Raw genomic sequence first — 20,037 nt, 5'->3', positions numbered from 1 at the left:
AGAGATTAGGCTGATATAATCTGGCCATCAAAGACCAAAACCACAACTGACAATAAAGGGAAAATCCCTAAAAGACTGTCTTCAATCATCAAAAAAACTGGACAAAGTCAGACATCTACCATATTTATGTTCTCTAGCCATCCATCACTTCCTCTTACCCATCATTCTCTATCTCTTTACTTCATCTTTTCTGGCATGCTTTTTCAGTTGCTCGACGATGAACTTATTTGTTGCCAGATGTGGCTGAAAATAAACAGCTGGTAATCTGACATCCAACTGCCTTTGTTCTAGCTGTTGCCTTGACAACAGTATTTTGTCATTCCCAAACAAGTGGAATGAACACAATTGTAGCTCTTTTATCTCTGTTGGTTTTAATTTTCTGAATTTTCTGTTTGTTAGTTTCTTTTGTTAGAACACTGAGCTACTACACTATGAACTACTAAGTTAAAATATTTTAACAATCTGTTTAACCAGGAGTAATCTAGAATGTAAACAGACCTCTTTACTTTTTGCACTCTATTGTTTTGTTGATTTAATTTTGTATTGATATAATTGCCATTTTTACTAATCAATCTACACTTAATCACTATAATGATGTGTAAGCATGTTTTTTGAAATAACTATCAAAGACTGAACTGGTTATAAGCATAAGCATTTGCTGTTGCATTTCAAATTTTGGTCAGCTGCCTCATGTTTGTCTTAAGAGGTTAAATCTAAAAGTTCTCCAAATGTCGTATGCAAAGAAATAAGAACCTGTTGGATGGACAAACATCTCTGCAGAATTTAATCTATCAGGCCTTAATGGCACTGTGGCAAAATTAAAGGGTGAAACATGATTAATGGATAAAAATATGCATCCATTGAAAAATTCTATATCTTTTAACCAATAATGAAGCATTATTTATTAACTGTTAACCTTTAACTGACAAGCTTTAAGCATCCCATCAAAATATGAACACATTACTGAGTTTCAGAACATGAACAAGTTCAGCATTCAGAATGTAGATCTCGTATACATCGTATCGAATCTCAGCTCTGCCTTGCTGGCTGAGGCTGAGCGGTCACATGAACAACGATTGGCCTGTTGTTCAGATGGGCGGGACTAAGCCGGATATGGGTCTCTCTCTGTCAGACTGGGGCAATTACGACCTCTGCTGGCTGATTAGAGGCGCCTACACAGAGATGAGGAAAGAGTGCTCTTAGGGTGAGTCTCTCCATACACAACGCTAGGTGGCACAACACTCGTCAATGTGTGGGTGATAAGATGCATACGGCTTGCTGCCCATGTGTCAAGGGGGGCGTGGGTTACCTTTGATCTCCTCGGTCAGAGCAGGGATCGGCATAGGCACAGAGGAAGCATGATGCAATTGGGCAGTTGGACCCGCTAAAGGGGGAGAAAAAGGGGAGAAAAGGCATTTAATAAAAATTTCTGTAATGGCTGAGGCCCCACGATGGATTGGATTCCTGTCTGGGGTTTCTTACTACTTTGTGCCCAATGATTCCTGTGAAGCTGTGCCTGCTGTGACCTTAACCAGAATACGAAAATCTTGTTTTGTACTGTTTTCAATTGTATGCAGGTCAAAATTAATGCAAATTATTACTGTCTGTTTTCATTTATATATTTTAGTTGGGTTTATCCAATAATATGAGGAGCTATTGTTAAAAATGGATAAATACAAATAATTTTAAGATGATGGTCACAAATTTATTTAAAATCATATAAAAATAAACACATTTAAACTCTTTCATAAGAGAATCTACCTAATATACACCGATCAGGCATAACATTATGACCACAGTCCTAATATTGTGTTGGTTCCCCTTTTGCTGCCAAAACAGCCCAGACCCGTCAAGGCATGGACTCCACTAGACCCCTTAAGGTGTGCTGTGGTATCTGGCACCAAGATGTTAGCAGCAGATCCTTTAACTCCTGTAAGTTGCGAGGTGGGCCCTCCATGGATCAGACTTGTTTGTCCAGCACATCCCACAGATGCTTGATTGGATTGAGATCTGGGGAATTTGAAGGCCAAGTCAACACCTCAAAGTCGTTGTTGTGCTCCTCAAACCATTCCTGAACCTTTTTTGCTTTGTAGCAGGGCGCATTATCCTGTTGAAAGAGGCCAAAGCCATCAGCCAATACCATTTCCATGAAAGGATGTACATGGTTTCCCCGCAGAACATTGCCCAAAGCATCACACTGCCTCCACCGGCTTGCCTTCTTCCCATAGTCCATCCTGGTGCCATGTGTTCCCCAGGTAAGCAACACACAAGCACCCGACCATCCACGTGATGTAAAAGAAAACGTGATTCATCAGACCAGGACACCTTCTTCCATTGCTCCGTGGTCCAGTTCCGATACTCAGGAACATACTCAGGTGGACAGGGGTCAGCATGGGCACCCTGACTGGTCTGCGGCTATGCAGCACCATATGCAACAAACTGCGATGCACTGTGCATTCTGACACCTTTCCATCAGAACCAGCGTTAACTTCTTCAGCAATTTGAGCTACAGTAGCTTGTCTGTTAGATCGGACCACACGGGCCAGCCATGACCCTGTCGCCAGTTTACCACTGTTTCTTCCTTGGACCACTTTTGATAGATACTGACCACTGCAGACTGGGAAAACCCACAAGAGCTGCAGTTTTGAAGATGCTCTGACCCAGTCGTCTAGCCATCACAATTTGGCCCTTGTCAAACTCGCTCAAATCCTTACACTTGCCAATTTTTCCTGCTTCTAATTCATCAACTTTGAGGATAAAATGTTCACTTGCTGCCTAATATATCCAACCACTAACAGGTGCCGTGATGAAGAGATAATCAATGTTATTTACTTCACCTGTCAGTGGTCATAATGTTATGCCTTGCCGGTGTATATTTCAACTCTTAATTAACTTGATTATGTATTTGGTTAACCAGCAAGCTAAGGTTAAGTAATTTAATGACCAAGAATCAGCCCCAATTACACCACTACAGGGGATTTTCAAAGGTCTTTTCATAATTGAATTCATATGAATCATCTTTCTTTAATTATGTCATTAAATAATTAAAGTTTATCACAATTACCATGTGGTAAAGGACATATGTATCTATTTGAATATATAAAATCATTAACATTTCCCATGCTTTCTTGCTTTTAGTTTTATTGTTAATTGCTTAAAATATAGTCTATAAAAGACTTACTGAAAGCAGAAGTGAATAAAAGTAGAACAGTTTATGTACATGTACTGCACACTAGGATGTTATTAAGAACTGGATGGTGCAAGATGAAGAAACAGAAGTAGTGTATCAGGATCATGTACCACTCTTCAGTTAAAAAGATCCCGGGCACAACAGAACCACAGCAAGGGAAAAGTGCACAAAACTATGTGTTCAGCTAGTCATTAATATGCAAGCTTTATCAGAATATCAGTCTTTGTATATGAATGAGCTGTTCTCACGTGTATTTTGGCATCAGGTACAGTGTATGTGTTCTCATTGTCACCATTTTACATGCTTTGTTACATAATTTTTGTGCCATATTTCTGTTAAATATTCAACATTCTAGCTACCAGTGGGGAATGTGGAAGGTCAGCCAGCTGTAGAGGAGGATCATTAAATATCATGATGTACAACATGCTTCACTAATGGCGAAGTACACACATTTTACCTCATTGGAAAATACCAAACAAGCAGTGACAATTTTACTGTGGGTACTAGTCTTCACCTAGCTACCCTTGTTGCTGATCAGCTTTAGGTGTTGATAACAGGAAGCCTGGACTCAATAGTACACAAAACTGTGCAGTAATGGCAAAAAAAGTGTACAAGGCTATGCAAAGCAGCTGACCAGGGAAATGAGTGTGTGTGTGTGTGTGTGTGTGTGTGTGTGTGTGTGTGTTTGTTTGTGTGTGTTTACAGATTAAACTTTCATGATTTAAAGCTCAGATGAACATACACCCACACATTCAGTCTTGCATCTCACAGTACAAACTTCCAGTGGTTTGTAATGTAAAATGTGGTGTTTCCTTTATTTTTACTATGCATAACACTCTGCAAACAAGATTTAATAAAACTGTAATGGAGATAGGTATAACACTAAACCTTAACTTTATTGTATAAAACTAGGCATAGTAACTCCCTTATCATGGTCAGGGTCACAGCGACTCTGGTTTCACTGGGAAACACTATGCGCAAAGCAGGAATGCCCTGGACAGCTTCTTTGTATACGCCCAGCCGCCTGATAGCATCTCTGAGATTCTAACTTAGATCTCATCAGTGGTGAGCAGGCGTAATAATATGCTGTGCCACCCATAGCCAATTGCGTCTGTGTACACGCCCAGTCGCCTGATAGCATCACTGAGATTCTAACTCGAATCTCATCAGTGGTAGGCAGGCGTAATAATATGCTGTGCCACCCATAGCCAATTGCGTCTGTGTATATGCCCAGTCGCCTGATAGCATCACTGAGATTCTAAATCGGATCTCTTTGGAGGTAGGCAGGCGTAATAATATGTTGTGCCACCCAAGTGTCTTCTAAGCATTTACTTGTAGGAATAATATGCCTTTTGTATAGAAGAAGGTCCATAGACCATAGAACCCTTGTTGTAGATTTTACTAGATGATATTAGACTTTACTAACTTATATTCACTTGACTTAACATTACTAACATTTTAATGGGTTTTTATTTACAAAATATTTTGGTTAACAACCATGGGTTTCAAATGCAAACACTAAGTTCACTATGTATCTCTGGACCTTGATAAACCCAAACCCAATTCCAATCAAGTTGGGACTGTATATAAAATTTGCAGTGATTTGCAGTGATAATTCACTTGTATTTAATTAAAAAACAGCACGTAAAGATATTTCATGTTTAACCTTATTTTCAAATATACGCTAATTAGCATTCTATCTGTCACACTTTTTAACCTCAAGATCAATATTGTAACCAAGAAGATTCCACTAGAACTGCTTCATAGCTTATATGCTAATGGTCTATGCATTGGATACAGGGGGAAAACATATGCCCATTGTAGATTGCCAGTCACAAATCATCATCAATAAAATCCCCTGCTGGTCTATCAACGACAGTTTCAAAATCTTTCTAAAAAAATCAGGCATGTATTTCTTCCAAAAACTAATACCCCATCTGAAACCAGAACTTCTATCGGAGAGGACCCTCATAAAATTACAAAGACAACTACATTCCTAGGTCTGACACAAGACAGCAAACTTTTATTCATCCCGCATATCAAGGTTCTCAAAAAACAATGCCACAAGAAACTGGATGTAATAAAAATAATGGCTAGCACCAAATGGGGTGCAGAATATTTCCCACTTATTCACATCTGTAGAACAATGATTGAGACTACGGAAGTATCATCTATGAATCAGCCAGAAGATCATACATATACCTCCTAAGCACCATCCCCCACCAGGCCATGAGATTTGGAGCCTTCTGGACCTACCTAATACAAAGCCTGTATGTGCAGGCACAGGAACCATCACTTAAAAACAGACAATTAAAGCTTACTTTTCAAGAAGCAATTACACTCAGAGGCAACCCTCAAAATCCAGCCTACACCACCTGCTTTGCCCCCTCCTCTCTTTCTGTACACTTTTCTATACAGTGCAAAACCAAACATAAAACCGACAATAAGAGCTAAACAGCTACTGAATGCCTTAAATCTGGACCTAAACACTTTCACTTTTAATCACGTCAATGCCTTTCCATTGTAGAAACTCCAAACTCAAATTTTTAGTAGCTCCAATTGGCCTAACTGTATGTCGTTGGACTTGTGGGGGGAAACTGGAGCACCTGGAGGAAACCACATGGGCATGTCACAAAGAAAAGACCCTGTCTGTCTGGCTGGGGAACCGAACCCAGGCCCTTCTAGCTCTGAGGCGACAGCACTACCCACTGCACTAGAATCTTTTTTTTATCATTTAGTTTTTTTTTAATCTATTACTTCATCTTTTAGTTGTTTTATTGAGCAAAAATGATTAATAATGAAGTTATATCATACTATCAAGTAGTCTGGGAGATTTATTATTTTCCTACAGCTGTAGTCTGTGGTCTAGAGAATTCGGTTTGCAATTATTTGCAGTTAATTATTGTGGTGGATGTTTTCCTATGTGGCAGTAATAGGTAAAATCTAATCTTTTGTTTCTGCTGTGGTGAGAATACAGTGGTACACACACACACTCACACATACACAGCCTCAGAAATGGACATTGTTTCTCTTGTTTCATTGTTTTGCAGCTTGTTTACATACTTCTGTGGTAATTGGAAACCACTGTCTCTTTTTTGTACAAGTGCTGCTAGCTAACAGGTTCTCTTAGCTTAAACCAATCCAAACAGAGTGATCAGAACAGTGCTGGTCTAAAAAGCAACAAGAGCTAATGAGGTAAAGAGGCTATAACCATGCTCCGCCAATCCTTCTCACTTTCTGTGTATTTCTAGGTTAACATATAAATATTGCAGCCTCAGCCTGTAGTTTTTGTCAATATGACATGAAAGTGGCACTGGAGTAAGTGCAGCTTGCACAAACATGTACAACCTATTTTCCAGGTTTAAATTATATTTTTGGTTCATTTACTGTTGCACACAAAAATTCAAGTAAGTAGTTTAGAATTGTTGGAAAGAAAATACAACCCCAAATCAGAAAAAGTTGGGACAGTGTGGAAAATGCAAATAAAATAAAAATGCAGTGTTCCTTATATTTACTTTGACTTTTATTTAATTACAGACAGAATGAACCTGAGATATTTCATGTTTTGTCTGTGTGAAAAAATTATTCAAATGTTTAAAAACAATGAACCTCAGAGAAAGATTGGAAGGGATTTGCATATTTCTCCCTCTGCAGTGCATAATATCATTAAATGATTCAAGGAATCAGGAGGAATTTCAGTGCATGAAGGCCAAGGGGGCAAGCTTAAGCTGAACGCCCATGATCTTTGATCCCTCAGACGGCACTGCATCAAGAACCACCACTCAACAATAGCTGATATAACCACATGTGCAAAAAAGAAGCCTTATGTTAACCATGTCCAGAAGCAGCATCGATTTCTCAGGGCTCGGGGGCATCTAGGATGGACCATCACACATTGGAAACGTGTATTGTGGTCAGATGATTCAGCATTCCAGGTCTTTTTTGGCAAATTTGGATGCCGTGTGCTCCGGACCAAAGACAGAAAGGACCATCCAGACTGTTATCAGCTACAAGTCCAAAAGCCTGGGTCTGTCATGTTATGGGGTCGTGTCAGTGCCCTTGGCAAAGGTAATTTACACTTTTGTGATGACAGCATTAATGCAGAAAAGTACATTGAGATTTTAGAGCAACAAATGCTGCCTTCAAGACGTCATCTTTTCCAGGGACAAGACAATGCAAAATCACATGCACACATTACAAAGGCATGGCTGCGGAAGAAGAGGGTACAGGTACTGAACTGGCCTGCGTGCAGTCCTGACCTGTCCCCAATAGAGAATTTTGAAAGGAAAAATGCGACAATGATGACCCCGTACTGTTGCACATCTTAAGACGTGTTTGCAGGAAAAATGGGACAAAATAAAAGCTGAAACACTAAATCACTTGGTATCCTCCATGCCAAAACGTCTTTTAAGTGTGGTGAAAAGGAATAGCAACATTACAAAGTGGTAAATGCTTTACCGTCCCAACCTGTTAATTATTAATCAGTTTAACAACAGTTTAAAAATGTAAAAAAATAATATGGGATTTTAGTTCTTTGGGAGTTAAACAAGGCAAAATACTTGGCATGGGCTTAAACATACAACTGTTTCATAGCACATGACTGGAAAATAATCTATTTATTGATCAATGAATGATTAAAATGTATGGCAGTAACAAAAGGGTTTATGTAAGGAAAAGAGGAAGAAGAGATTGAAAGAAAAGTGAAGCATTTAGTAAAAATATTAAAGTCTGGGTTTTTTCTCTACTTTGGAGTTCGGTGATATGTTATACGTAAAAATCTATATTGCAGCAGAATAATAACCCAGAACACACCACAAAGCTTTTCAACAACTGATTTAAGATCAAGGAGTGCAGACTGTCAAGGATTCGACTCTACAGTCATTTGAACTAAACCTCGTTGATTAATTAAGACGGGGGACTTGAAGACAGAAAGCCAATCATTAAAAAACATCCCAATGTGCTTATGGAATGCTGTGAAATCAAGCTGGAACAACATGTATTATTAAAATTTTCACACACTGGGGGACTTGAAGACAGAGAAAGCCAATTATTTAATAACATCACAATGTGCTTTTGCAATACTGTGAAATCATGCTGAAACAACATGAATTATTAACTTTTGCACATACAGTGTATCACAAAAGTGAGTACACCCCTCACATTTCTGCAGATATTTAAGTATATCTTTTCATGGGACAACACTGACAAAATGACACTTTGACACAATGAAAAGTAGTCTGTGTGCAGCTTATATAACAGTGTAAATTTATTCTTCCCTCAAAATAACTCAATATACAGCCATTAATGTCTAAACCACCGGCAACAAAAGTGAGTACACCCCTTAGTGAAAGTTCCTAAAGTGTCAATATTTTGTGTGGCCACCATTATTTCCCAGAACTGCCTTAACTCTCCTGGGCATGGAGTTTACCAGAGCTTCACAGGTTGCCACTGGAATGCTTTTCCACTCCTCCATGACGACATCACGGAGCTGGCGGATATTCGAGACTTTGCGCTCCTCCACCTCCCGCTTGAGGATGCCCCAAAGATGTTCTATTGGGTTTAGGTCTGGAGACATGCTTGGTTAGTCCATCACCTTTACCCTCAGCCTCTTCAATAAAGCAGTGGTCGTCTTAGAGGTGTGTTTGGGGTCATTATCATGCTGGAACACTGCCCTGCGACGCAGTTTCCGGAGGGAGGGGATCATGCTCTGCTTCAGTATTTCACAGTACATATTGGAGTTCATGTGTCCCTCAATGAAATGTAACTCCCCAACACCTGCTGCACTCATGCAGCCCCAGACCATGGCATTCCCACCACCATGCTTGACTGTAGGCATGACACACTTATCTTTGTACTCCTCACCTGATTGCCGCCACACATGCTTGAGACCATCTGAACCAAACAAATTAATCTTGGTCTCATCAGACCATAGGACATCGTTCCAGTAATCCAAGTCCTTTGTTGACATGTCTTCAGCAAACTGTTTGCGGGCTTTCTTGTGTAGAGACTTCAGAAGAGGCTTCCTTCTGGGGTGACAGCCATGCAGACCAATTTGATGTAGTGTGCGGCGTATGGTCTGAGCACTGACAGGCTGACCGCCCACCTTTTCAATCTCTGCAGCAATGCTGACAGCACTCCTGCGCCTATCTTTCAAAGACAGCAGTTGGATGAGCACGTGCACTCAGCTTCTTTGGACGACCAACGCGAGGTCTGTTCTGAGTGGACCCTGCTCTTTTAAAACGCTGGATGATCTTGGCCACTGTGCTGCAGCTCAGTTTCAGGGTGTTGGCAATCTTCTTGTAGCCTTGGCCATCTTCATGTAGCGCAACAATTCGTCTTTTAAGATCCTCAGAGAGTTCTTTGCCATGAGGTGCCATGTTGGAACTTTCAGTGACCAGTATGAGAGAGTGTGAGAGCTGTACTACACACCTGCTCCCTATGCACACCTGAGACCTAGTAACACTAACAAATCACATGACATTTTGGAGGGAAAATGACAAGCAGTGCTCAATTTGGACATTTAGGGGTGTAGTCTCTTAGGGGTGTACTCACTTTTGTTGCCGGTGGTTTAGACATTAATGGCTGTATATTGAGTTATTTTGAGGCAAGAATAAATTTACACTGTTATATAAGCTGCACACAGACTACTTTTCATTGTGTCAAAGTGTCATTTTGTCAGTGTTGTCCCATGAAAAGATATACTTAAATATCTGCAGAAATGTGAGGGGTGTACTCACTTTTGTGATACACTGTATGTGTGGAAACCATGCCAGTACGAGTGTATGCTGACATTTAGCAAAACTCATATTTTTTTAACTCATAAGATTTAACTTTTTTCTGAGATTGTTTTGATTTTTTTGTGTTTATTATCTAATTTGTAATGAAATCTGATTTGTACTAAATTACTGTGGAATGTGGAAAAATCTGCTGTGCTGAAGGTAAAAATAAGAACCCAAGGGTAATAGCAGAAGTCCTGCAGATATTTTGAAAACTTAACGGAACACCATTCTTAGCCCCCTGAGCTGCTGTTTTGACAATGATGGAGAGAGCTTTCTAAAACAAAAATTAAAAAATCTTTCATAGGAGCTCAAGTTGATAACTGTGACGATCATACAGTGTGGTTTATAACATGTCATTCTGATCAAACCATTTACTGACCCCTGTGCCCTGTGCTTTATTGCTTTATCTACCCTCTGCCAGTACACACACACAAAGACACAGATGTATTAAAACATAAAATAAGATGAGAAACAAGTAAAAAAAAGAAAAGGGGAAGTTAGTGTGATTAGTGTAATAAGTGTTCTTATGAAATGGACTAGCAGATAACTCATAAAAGAAAAAAGGAGAAAACCAACAAGATAAAAGTGTTAAAATGGAACAAAGAATATTTCATGTACACTTGAGGAGGAATGATAAAGATGAAAGTCAGACATGTTGGTATGCTAAAGTCTGACCTCGAGAGACAGAGCACTCGTAGGAGTGATAGCCGAGGCACTCAGACAAGCAAAAAGACTGCAAAGATAAAAAGGAATGCATGCATGCTATTCGGTTAATGAACAAAGTCAAGGTCATACATTCAAACCATGTGTGTGTGTGTGTGTGTCTGTGTCTGTGTGTGTGTCTGTGTGTGTGTGTGTGTGTGTGTGTGTGTGTGTGTTAGTATGGATGGGCAATAAGGAAAAAAAGTCCTGGCAGGTTTTCATATGTGTGGGTTAAAACCAGTGAAAGTGAAAAGGAGAAAAAAAACATAATGACAACAAGCAGTAAAGGCAGTCTGTGTGGACTGTCTAGAAACAAAGTTGTGAAAAAAAAATGTGAAGGAGACTTTAGTTTTTTGTGATGAATCTTTCCAAAAATCTTTCCAAAATCCAAAAAGACACTGTGTTGTTTGTAAAGAGAAGAGGTCCCTGTGAAAGCCTGTGGGAACTTTAGTTATCTAGCCAGATAACTCAGTCTGGTTTGAGCTTCAATGTGAATTTTAAAAGGAGTGATGCTTAGATATTGCAACAATTTACTATGCAAGCCCATTCTGCAGCCATTCCAGACCATTATGGAGGAATAATTGAAATGTAGCGTGTTCCTCTGTTTTTCTGTCTCTCTGCCTTATTTGACATGTACATTTGTATATTTGACAGTTTACTAGTTTGAAGATTAGGGGCTGTATTATACAGTACATTAAAATGTAATGTTGTGTGAGAAAGGGTAATGTTAAATGTACACTATATGGACAAAAATACTGGGATACCCCTTTTAATTTTAGAATTCATGTGTTTCAGCTACAGCAATTGCTGACAGATGTAATAAATCAATTATATGAAGGAAATTTCTATATTTTTCGTTCCTGTTCCAGCATTACTGTGCCCCGTGCACAAAGCAAAGTCTGGAAAGACACAAAGAAAATCTCAGTTTAAAGAAACTTCAGTGGCCTACACATAACCCTGACCTCAGCCCCACTGAACAGCTTTGAAATTAACTGAGACATCAATTGAGGCTTTTTTTTTTACAGTGCCCAGCCATACAAATACTCTTTTGACTGAATGGGCACAATATGCCACAGACATACTTTACAGCAGTGGTCCCCAACCACTGGGTCATTTATTACCGGGCCTCACAGAAAGAATAAATAATTAGCGATCACTACATCAGCAATGAAAACACTACTTTTTTATGGGTGTTATTGTCTCAAAATCACCAATCACCCCTAGGTGGGAGCAGTGTCTCGTTGCAGCGAAAAAGCTCTATTTTAAATCCCCCCGCCCCTGCCGGTCCGTGAAATTGTATCTTATATGAAACCGGTCTGTGGTGCAAAAAAGGTTGGGGACCGCTGCTTTACAGTCTTGTTAGAAGTCTTCTTACACTGAAAAAAAAACTATGTTGGATTTACATGAAAAAAATATGTACATCGGTTGCACATAATAAAGTTATGTTTACCTAAAATTAAGCATTCATGTTCTACACACTAAAGTATTATTTGTTAAATCAACATGACTTTTTCATATAAATGTAAATCTTTTCATTAATGTAAAGTATAATCAATTATTATTTGTTAAACTAACATGACTTTTTTATACAAATTTAAAGCTTTTCATTAACGTAAAGTATAAACAATTATTATTTGTTAAACTAACATGACTTTTTTATACAAATTTAAAGCTTTTCATTAACGTAAAGTATAATCAATTATTATTTGTTAAACTAACATGACTTTTTAAATTTTTATACAAATTTAAAGCTTTTCATTAAAGTAAATTATTTTGAAATATCATCTATTAAACCAACATGACTTCATTATGCTAAGTACACAGTGTGTTAAACCAACCTATCCCCAGGTCAACCTGATACTATTTAGTTATAAACCTTTGGCATCAATTTTACATTTTCAAATTATTTTGTAACCTGATTCATGTTAAGTAGTGTATTTTGTACCTAACTAATTTTGCCTAATCTTTTACCTACAACATTATTTTTTCAGAAAGCCAACATGGCAATAAACACACACACATTTCTTTAAAAACACAAAATATCTGTATTTAGTAACAATACCAATCATTTTTATAAATTTACTCTGAACTGCACTATTGTGAGGATTTGGCCTTTTCTTCCTCAAACAACTTTACCAGGAAAATAAATAAGTCACTCAAAAAAAAAAAAAAAACCCAAACAAAAATCTGTGTGCATATACACAAAACATACATTTGAAAAATAAAATAAAATACACCAATCAGCCATAAAATTAAAACCACCTCCTTGTTTCTACACACACACTGTCCATTTTATCAGGGCCACCACAGAGCAGTTATTATTTGGGTGGTGGATCACTCAGCACTGCAGTGACACTGACATGGTGGTGGTGTGTTAGTGTGTGTTGTGCTGGTATGAGTGGATCAGACACAGCAGTGCTGCTGGAGTTTTTAAATACCGTGTCCACTCACTGTCCACTCTATTAGACACGCCTACCTAGTCGGTCCACCTTGTAGATGTAAAGTCAGAGACGATCGCTCATCTATTGCTGCTGTTTGATCTTCTAGACCTCCATCAGTAGTCACAGGACGCTGCCCACGCTGTGAACACGGTATTTAAAAACTCCATCAGCGCTGCTGTGTCTGATCCACTCATACCAGCACAACACACACCAACACCATGTCAGTGTCACTGCAGTGCTGAGAATGATCCACCACCCAAATAATACCTACTTTGTCATGGTCCTGGGAGAGTCCTGATCATTGAAGAACAGAGTGAAAGCAGGTTAAAAAAGCATTCAGAGAAACAAATAGACTACAGTCAGTAATTGTAGAACTACAAAGTGCTTCTATATGGTAAGTGGAGCTGATTAAATGGACAGTGGTTTTAATGTTATGGTTGATCAGTTATATAATGTGTTTTATAAAGAAAATGCATAGTAAACATCCATTACTACTGGAACCCAAAGCAATATCATTCAGTAGTAGTATGCAGTGGTTAAATCAAATTTTCTTTTCAGTGGTGATTGGAACATGGGTTCACAATGTCTGCAACACAAATATAACTATTCACTATTTAGCATGAATATTACATATAAAAACTGCAAATTTCTCTAAAACAGAGCATTTCACACCAAACTACACTGAATGAATTTGTTGACATGCTAACCATTAATTATGCAAAAACATTAGAGAACAAAGAGTGATCCACATGACGCAAATAATTCTTACGTACAAGGCTGTAAAAATCTATTTGCACCTTCCCAAATCTTCTACTGTTGCCAATGTCACATTCCAATGTTTTACAGCTTTCAAATAACATTAACACAAAATAAACAACACAAGCAAACACAAACGCAGCTTTTAAATGATCATTTAGTTTCATGAAGATGTATTCAATACAGATAACACCGATAACCGATAATCCAATTGACAAATGTGTTCGGTGTTACTAGGCATGACTGCAGCTTTTAAATAATAGTTTAGTTTATTGAACATGTGAAATAGTAATGTGTTTACTCATGTTGACTATCTTATATTAAAATTAGTTTACAACTCATAGACATTAAAATGTAACAAATGAACAACAATATAAGAAATTGGGAAGGAGCAAATACTTTTTTTTACAACACTGTAGTTTTCAACTCTGGACAGCTAATATCTTTGATAAAAGCAGTAGGTATTGGTCGAACCTCAAACAAAACAGTAAGACTTTCCTTATAATATTTGTGTTTACCTAACAATGTAGTGTTGTAAATCTGTTAATAACAAAGGCCCCATAAATGTGCAAGCGCTCAAACGATTATAATGACTTGCTTCCCACCATTACAGTCTTCAACAGTAAATAATGCATGAACAAATCACCCCAAATCCAACAGGAAAGGGGGTACTGTACCACTTATAAATAATATATGCATATATAACAAAGCATTTGAATGCAAGGTTCACATATGTTCACAAAAATCAATGAGAGGGGTCATAACAGAGGCTGAGGCCAAGATACCCTCTATTCAGTGATTCATTCCAAAACGTCAGTTTACTGATAAAGTCTGTTTTTAAGGACTTGGACTTTCTTAGAGAGTGTGTTGCCTTCCAGCTCCATGACAACCTTCTGAAGCACTTCGAAGGTGTACTTGAGTTCAGGAGGGTAGTTTAGGTTTAGAGAATACATTAGGCCAAACAACATTGCAGAAGCTAATGCAACGTTATCCAACTCCTGCAAGACCACTTGACCCTCAAGGACAATCCCAATGTCGTCTGGTTTATCACTGGCATCTCTTTTTTTTAAAACATATATTCCCAGTGTGGTCTCCTCAATGGATCCCTGGATGAGGGCTTCATCTGCTGCCTGAAGAACACAGTCACAAAATAAGATTACACAAACACATTGCTAATGTGTAGAGGAAATATTGTACTGCAGAATGAAAGGACAGGTTCTGAAGTTAGCCTACACATTTTTGTGAATGATCGCACTGGGCCCCAAAATGGATTTCAACTGCAATATTCTCATCAGAATTATTATTCTATGTACTGTATTTTATTACCCATATTCATTTACATGCTAACAAGTCACTGGCAATAAATTGCCAAAGAGCAGGCATATGTTGCTTTTTCACCATAGTAAAAATCCATACTGTCACAGCCCCATCATTACAATATTGATATCTGACTTGGCTGATATAGAATTTCAATAAATAGACATTGTAAATAGTACTCACCACATACTCTCTCAAGAGGTTTTCTGGATCCTCGTTGAGGTACACACAAATTGCCTTGATGATACATTCTCGTCCTAAATCAACATCATCATTCTATTCAAAGGGAATAAGCAGAGCAAGTTGTTTGCTTAAAGTCTTTTTCCTTTTAATCAAATGCTACATCAACAAAGCAGTACTTTTTTCAAGGAAGTATACTTACTTGAGCCATGGGTGCTATGATGCTCTCTAGGTGTTTGCCTATTTGTCCTCCTCTCTTTTTAAACAGAACCATCAGTTTCTCAGAGTGCACATCTAACTGAGAGAGAAATCTGGACTGAAGGGGCATGGTGGTAATCCGCTTAAATTCAGCATTTATCTGAAAACAAGAATGATTAGACATAAACGTGCTGTGAAGCAGGAATTTGGAAAGAAATACAATGAAAACGTTTGTCACCCGTTTATTTACTATAAGCAAGAGGAAGCTTAAGTTTAATTTGTACAGCAGTTCCAAAGTTCACAAATAATTAGTATTATGACCTCTGGAGCTTGGCCTGGGGGTAGTGTACGACGGGGAGTTCCTGGTGGCTATAGGCAGCCCACATAACCTGGTCAAGCTCAGCCCAAAAAGGCAACATGGAAGGATCTTGTGGACCCACTACCCAAAAAATCCAAAGTAAGGGTGTGGTGCAGTGTTTGTTGGCCACATGTTTGTTGGGCACATAAGCGGACTACATAATGACGATAATTTGTCTAAAACTAAGGGGGGCCGTCAAGCAGCCAGCAGATAATTTTACAAAAATATGCCAAATGTTTAGCTTTGTGGCAAAGCTCAACAGTTAGGCTTCATACAAACAGCTTTTGTTTTAGCTTGTTCATAACATCTCTGTGTGTAGAATGTTATAAATTACATACCTCGCTTACGTCAAAGAGTGCTGGCCATCTTGCCTGAAAGTCTTGTATCATTGGTGTATCACGAACCACTTCATGTCTCCTGTATGCAAATGTCTTTTCCATTTTCATTCTCAGTACTTCCCTGTTGCTCTTCTTCTTAACATCTGAAAGAAGCTCAACTCTCACACTCTCAAGGCTCTTAACAGATTCTCCAGCAGGATAGGAGGGACAGTAGTTCACTTCAGACCTCCTAGGTTTTTTTATGCCAAAAGCAGCACTTGATTTGCCCTCTGGTTTGTGCTTAAGAGAGTTTATTGTCACCTCTGGACACCCAAGCTTTCTCAAGTGAGTGCGGTAGATTGCCAGTTTATTCTTCAAGCTAGCTTTCCATCCAGCAAATCCAGTGAGGGAGCCTTTCTCAGTCAGGCAAGGATGCTTTGAGATGAGGGCCTCTCCAACAGTGTTAAACTCTTTATCAGTGACATAAACTTTAAACATAACTATTTCTTGCACCAGGCCGTCAAGAATGTTTGACTTCAGTTTTGGATCTGGAATAAGCAATGTACCATTTTCCTTGTAAGCTGCATTGCCCTGATGAAGTTTCAACTCTGCATCGTAACAAAACTTAGGAACATGAAAGATTCTAGGCCAAAATGACCGAGAGCTTGATGACGATGACTCTGACTCTGGTGAAGAGAGTATATCTGTGTCAACACTAGACAGAGATGAGGATTCATCAACCGAGCGATGGGCAGTAGCTGAGGTAAAAGAGATATTAGCACAGTGGGGAGCTGAAGCGTCGGTTATGGGAATTACTCTGATTGTCCCTCTATCCTGTACTTCATCAATTGAAGTAAGGTTCATAAACTCATTTCCAAATAGTGCATCCATAAATTGAAGCCTAAAATTAAAGTGAACTTCACACTGTCTTTGTACCTCATCAACAAGTTATTTGATAGATTCAGGAAGTCCATTTTGGAAAGTTATCCTCTGACTGCTGTTGTCACCCAGGATAACTCTGAGAACTGCTGGGGAATACATCCTTCTATGCCTTAGTCTGTTAAGAGAAAGTAAGAATAGTGATTAGGTTAAAGCATAATTACTTATTATTTTAGGTTAATCAGATTTTTTATTTTATTTATTTATTTTTATTGTATTGAAACAACCATGTATTGAATAGGATGTCAGGTTTCTCATTTTTAAACTGATTCTAGCCCAGGCTTTTATTTTGTAGTCAAATCATAAAACATCATCAACTACTCCACTTATCCTTTTAGGGTCATGGTGGCAATAGGGCAAGCAAAAAACCCAGATGTTTCTGCCAGGGGCCCCTTCCCCCACACTGTGCCCAACAAACACTGCACCACACCCTTAATCTGGATCTTGCGGGTAGTGGGTCCACAACATCCTCCCACGTTGCCTTTTCGGGTTGAGCTCGGCCAGGGTTAAATGGGCTGCCTAGCCACAAGAAACTCGTTGTTGGACACTACCCCCATGCCAAGCTCCAGGGGTAGGTCCTGGTAACCCTTTCCTGGGCAGGGCACACAGTGTGCTCTCCTTTGGGTTCATAAGGGCGAAATATGGATCGTGTTTGTTTGGATCTTCACTCCAGACCTGTTCACCTTGGGAGACCCTACTGGGAGCTCTTGGCAACCTAGCCCTGGAGTTCATTAGATCACACAAGTCAACAAAATTGCATATATGTACAAAACAGAACACTTTTAATGACAACTTTGGGGAGGGTTAACCAACCTTTAATAATGATATGCCTTTTTAAGGTCACCATACGGCTTGATCCAACCATGTAACAGGCCAGTGGATATGTGTCAGTGAGGTCACTGAGTGCCACAAGTTTTATTTCTCTGGACGGGGACAAGCTTAGTTCAAAGGCTCTGTAGTGTTCACTGTACCACCCACACAGAACTTTTACAATAAAAAACAGACTCTCATGTATTACACAAATCTGAATAATTTCAGCAAACTCTGGTAATCCACCTGCTGATCCATGGACAACTACCATGCCATTACTGTAGGCTATGCCACTACTTGATGCATTCTTGGCAAGATGAACTTCAGACATGCTAGGGCATTTTAGCCTAATAGCCTCAGCCACTTCCTCCTTCAGTACATCAACTGGAACTGTGGATACATTAGATACATTTAGGCTAGATGTACCATAGGATGGCAAGTTTATGTGAAAAGCAATCATCATTTGATGTTTTGAAGCCAAAGTAAGAGGTATATTCTTAAAGCAACTGGTGTGTTGCACAATGTTCTTAAAGAAGCCATGCTTGGCTTCAAATCGCATTGTCCAAACTGCAACTACTGGTCCAAAACATCTTATCATCTGAGGATAGTGCTCAAGATAGTGGTGCTTCGGTAGAATTCGGACATCAGGGAACAGCTCTTGGTACCTCTGTCTGTGGTCAACAATTTTGCTGTCAAGGAATGAGATGGATTCATCAGTATGCACGGGAGCAACAACTAACTCAACAATATCTTTCAAATCCATCAACACAAGCCACGCTGGCTCATTTTCTGGCACAAGATGCCCAATCACAAATGGAAGCAGCCTCAGTAGGCTCCAATTTTCATGAGCGTTGCCGCCAATAGTTTTACGAACCAAGACACTCTGTGGTACAATGTGTGGCTTATTCGTTTTGTCTGACCATTTATAGGGAAAAGCCAATATAGCTTTATTCAAGTGATCCAATGTAAATAACTTTTTTGAAATCATTGATGCCAAGCAGTACACCAGCTCAACAGGCACAATGCCCTCAAATAAGTCATGAGCAATGTCAGGAGGGAAACCGGAGACAACATGAAAATGAGACAGATTTTTGGTAAAAACACACTCCCTTTTAACTCCAAAGCAATGTGCATTGATCTCACAAGCTGTTTTTACATGTTCTGCATGGTCCTCTTTAGTTCTCAGCCTGAAAGCACCAGATGCAACACAATGATTCCTAATATCACAACTCCTTCCTGTGCAAAACCGACAAAAGAAATCACCAGAAAAACTTTCTATGAATCCAGCAATACTGTGAGCTCCCAAGTTATCAGCCACAATACACAACACTGTACCTTTAAGAGACCTGCCAAACAAAGGCACATACACACCATGGTCCTCAAGAGTTTTTAGATCTTGAAGAAGAGGTTCCAAAACTTTGTCATAACCGTAAGTTTTTACAAAACCACTCTTACAAAGTACTGCAAGATAAATAGACGACAACGACGAGTGGGAGCCTGGTGGCAAATTACCTAAAATCCAGTAAATACCACAAAGCTTGTGTTTTTTCCGGGAAGTGCCTAGGGGGTTGCAGGTCTCAAAATCATCAATATAGAGACGCAGTGATATTCGCAACTCATCTGCATTCAGGAAGCTGTTTTCCTTAAAATGTAAACCATCTTCAGGTGACCTGAATTCATAAGATGGGTCAAGTTCGATGTCCTGCTGTTCTCTATGATTTTGAATAATCCTATCAAGAATGTCTTTTCTATTTAAAATTTGCTGCAAAGATTTTAACAGTGGAACATACTGAAAAGTGTGTTTTTTTTTATGATCAAGTATGTAAGTAATTGGTTCCACAACATTGAATTTTTCCTTGTAGTACTGTTTGCGTCGATACGAAGTGCTTAGAGGGCCACCTTTTTCAATTGCTTTTGGAACAGGGTTAGATGAGCAAACCGCTGTGGTGATTTCTGTAACTACAAATTCATCAACATGTAGGTTGTGATGCTGAAAGATATCCCTTACAGCATCTCTTGATAGTGGAACTGATGCAGAGTTTATCAAGTA

General features: G+C 39.0%; 1 protein-coding gene across 1 annotated transcript; it reads right to left on the bottom strand.

The window, feature by feature from the left end:
• Nucleotides 1-14,262: 14,262 nt before the first annotated feature.
• Nucleotides 14,263-16,736, bottom strand: LOC134301042 (uncharacterized). Its single transcript, XM_062985575.1, has 4 exons — nt 16,260-16,736; nt 15,568-15,723; nt 15,369-15,461; nt 14,263-14,998 (listed from the first exon to the last, which is right to left on the bottom strand). The coding sequence occupies exons 1-4, from the start codon at nt 16,734-16,736 to the stop codon at nt 14,687-14,689; spliced, it is 1,038 nt and encodes a 345-aa protein (XP_062841645.1). The 3' UTR covers nt 14,263-14,686.
• Between the last annotated feature and the right edge of the window lie 3,301 nt (nt 16,737-20,037).

This window comes from Trichomycterus rosablanca, chromosome 2 (genome assembly GCF_030014385.1).
Source record: "Trichomycterus rosablanca isolate fTriRos1 chromosome 2, fTriRos1.hap1, whole genome shotgun sequence".
Taxonomy (NCBI): domain Eukaryota; kingdom Metazoa; phylum Chordata; class Actinopteri; order Siluriformes; family Trichomycteridae; genus Trichomycterus; species Trichomycterus rosablanca.
Note: the sequence above shows the minus strand (reverse complement) of the source record. Positions and strands in the feature narration are given on the sequence as shown.

Coding starts and splice junctions, on each gene's coding strand:
- LOC134301042 (XM_062985575.1), bottom strand. CDS start 16,736: ATGTTTAAAGTTTATGTCACTGATAAAGAGTTTAACACTGTTGGAGAG. Junction 15,724..16,259: donor CACTCTTTGACGTAAGCGAG/GTATGTAATTTA, acceptor TCTTGTTTTCAG/ATAAATGCTGAATTTAAGCG. Junction 14,999..15,368: donor ACCTCTTGAGAGAGTATGTG/GTGAGTACTATT, acceptor TGTGTTCTTCAG/GCAGCAGATGAAGCCCTCAT.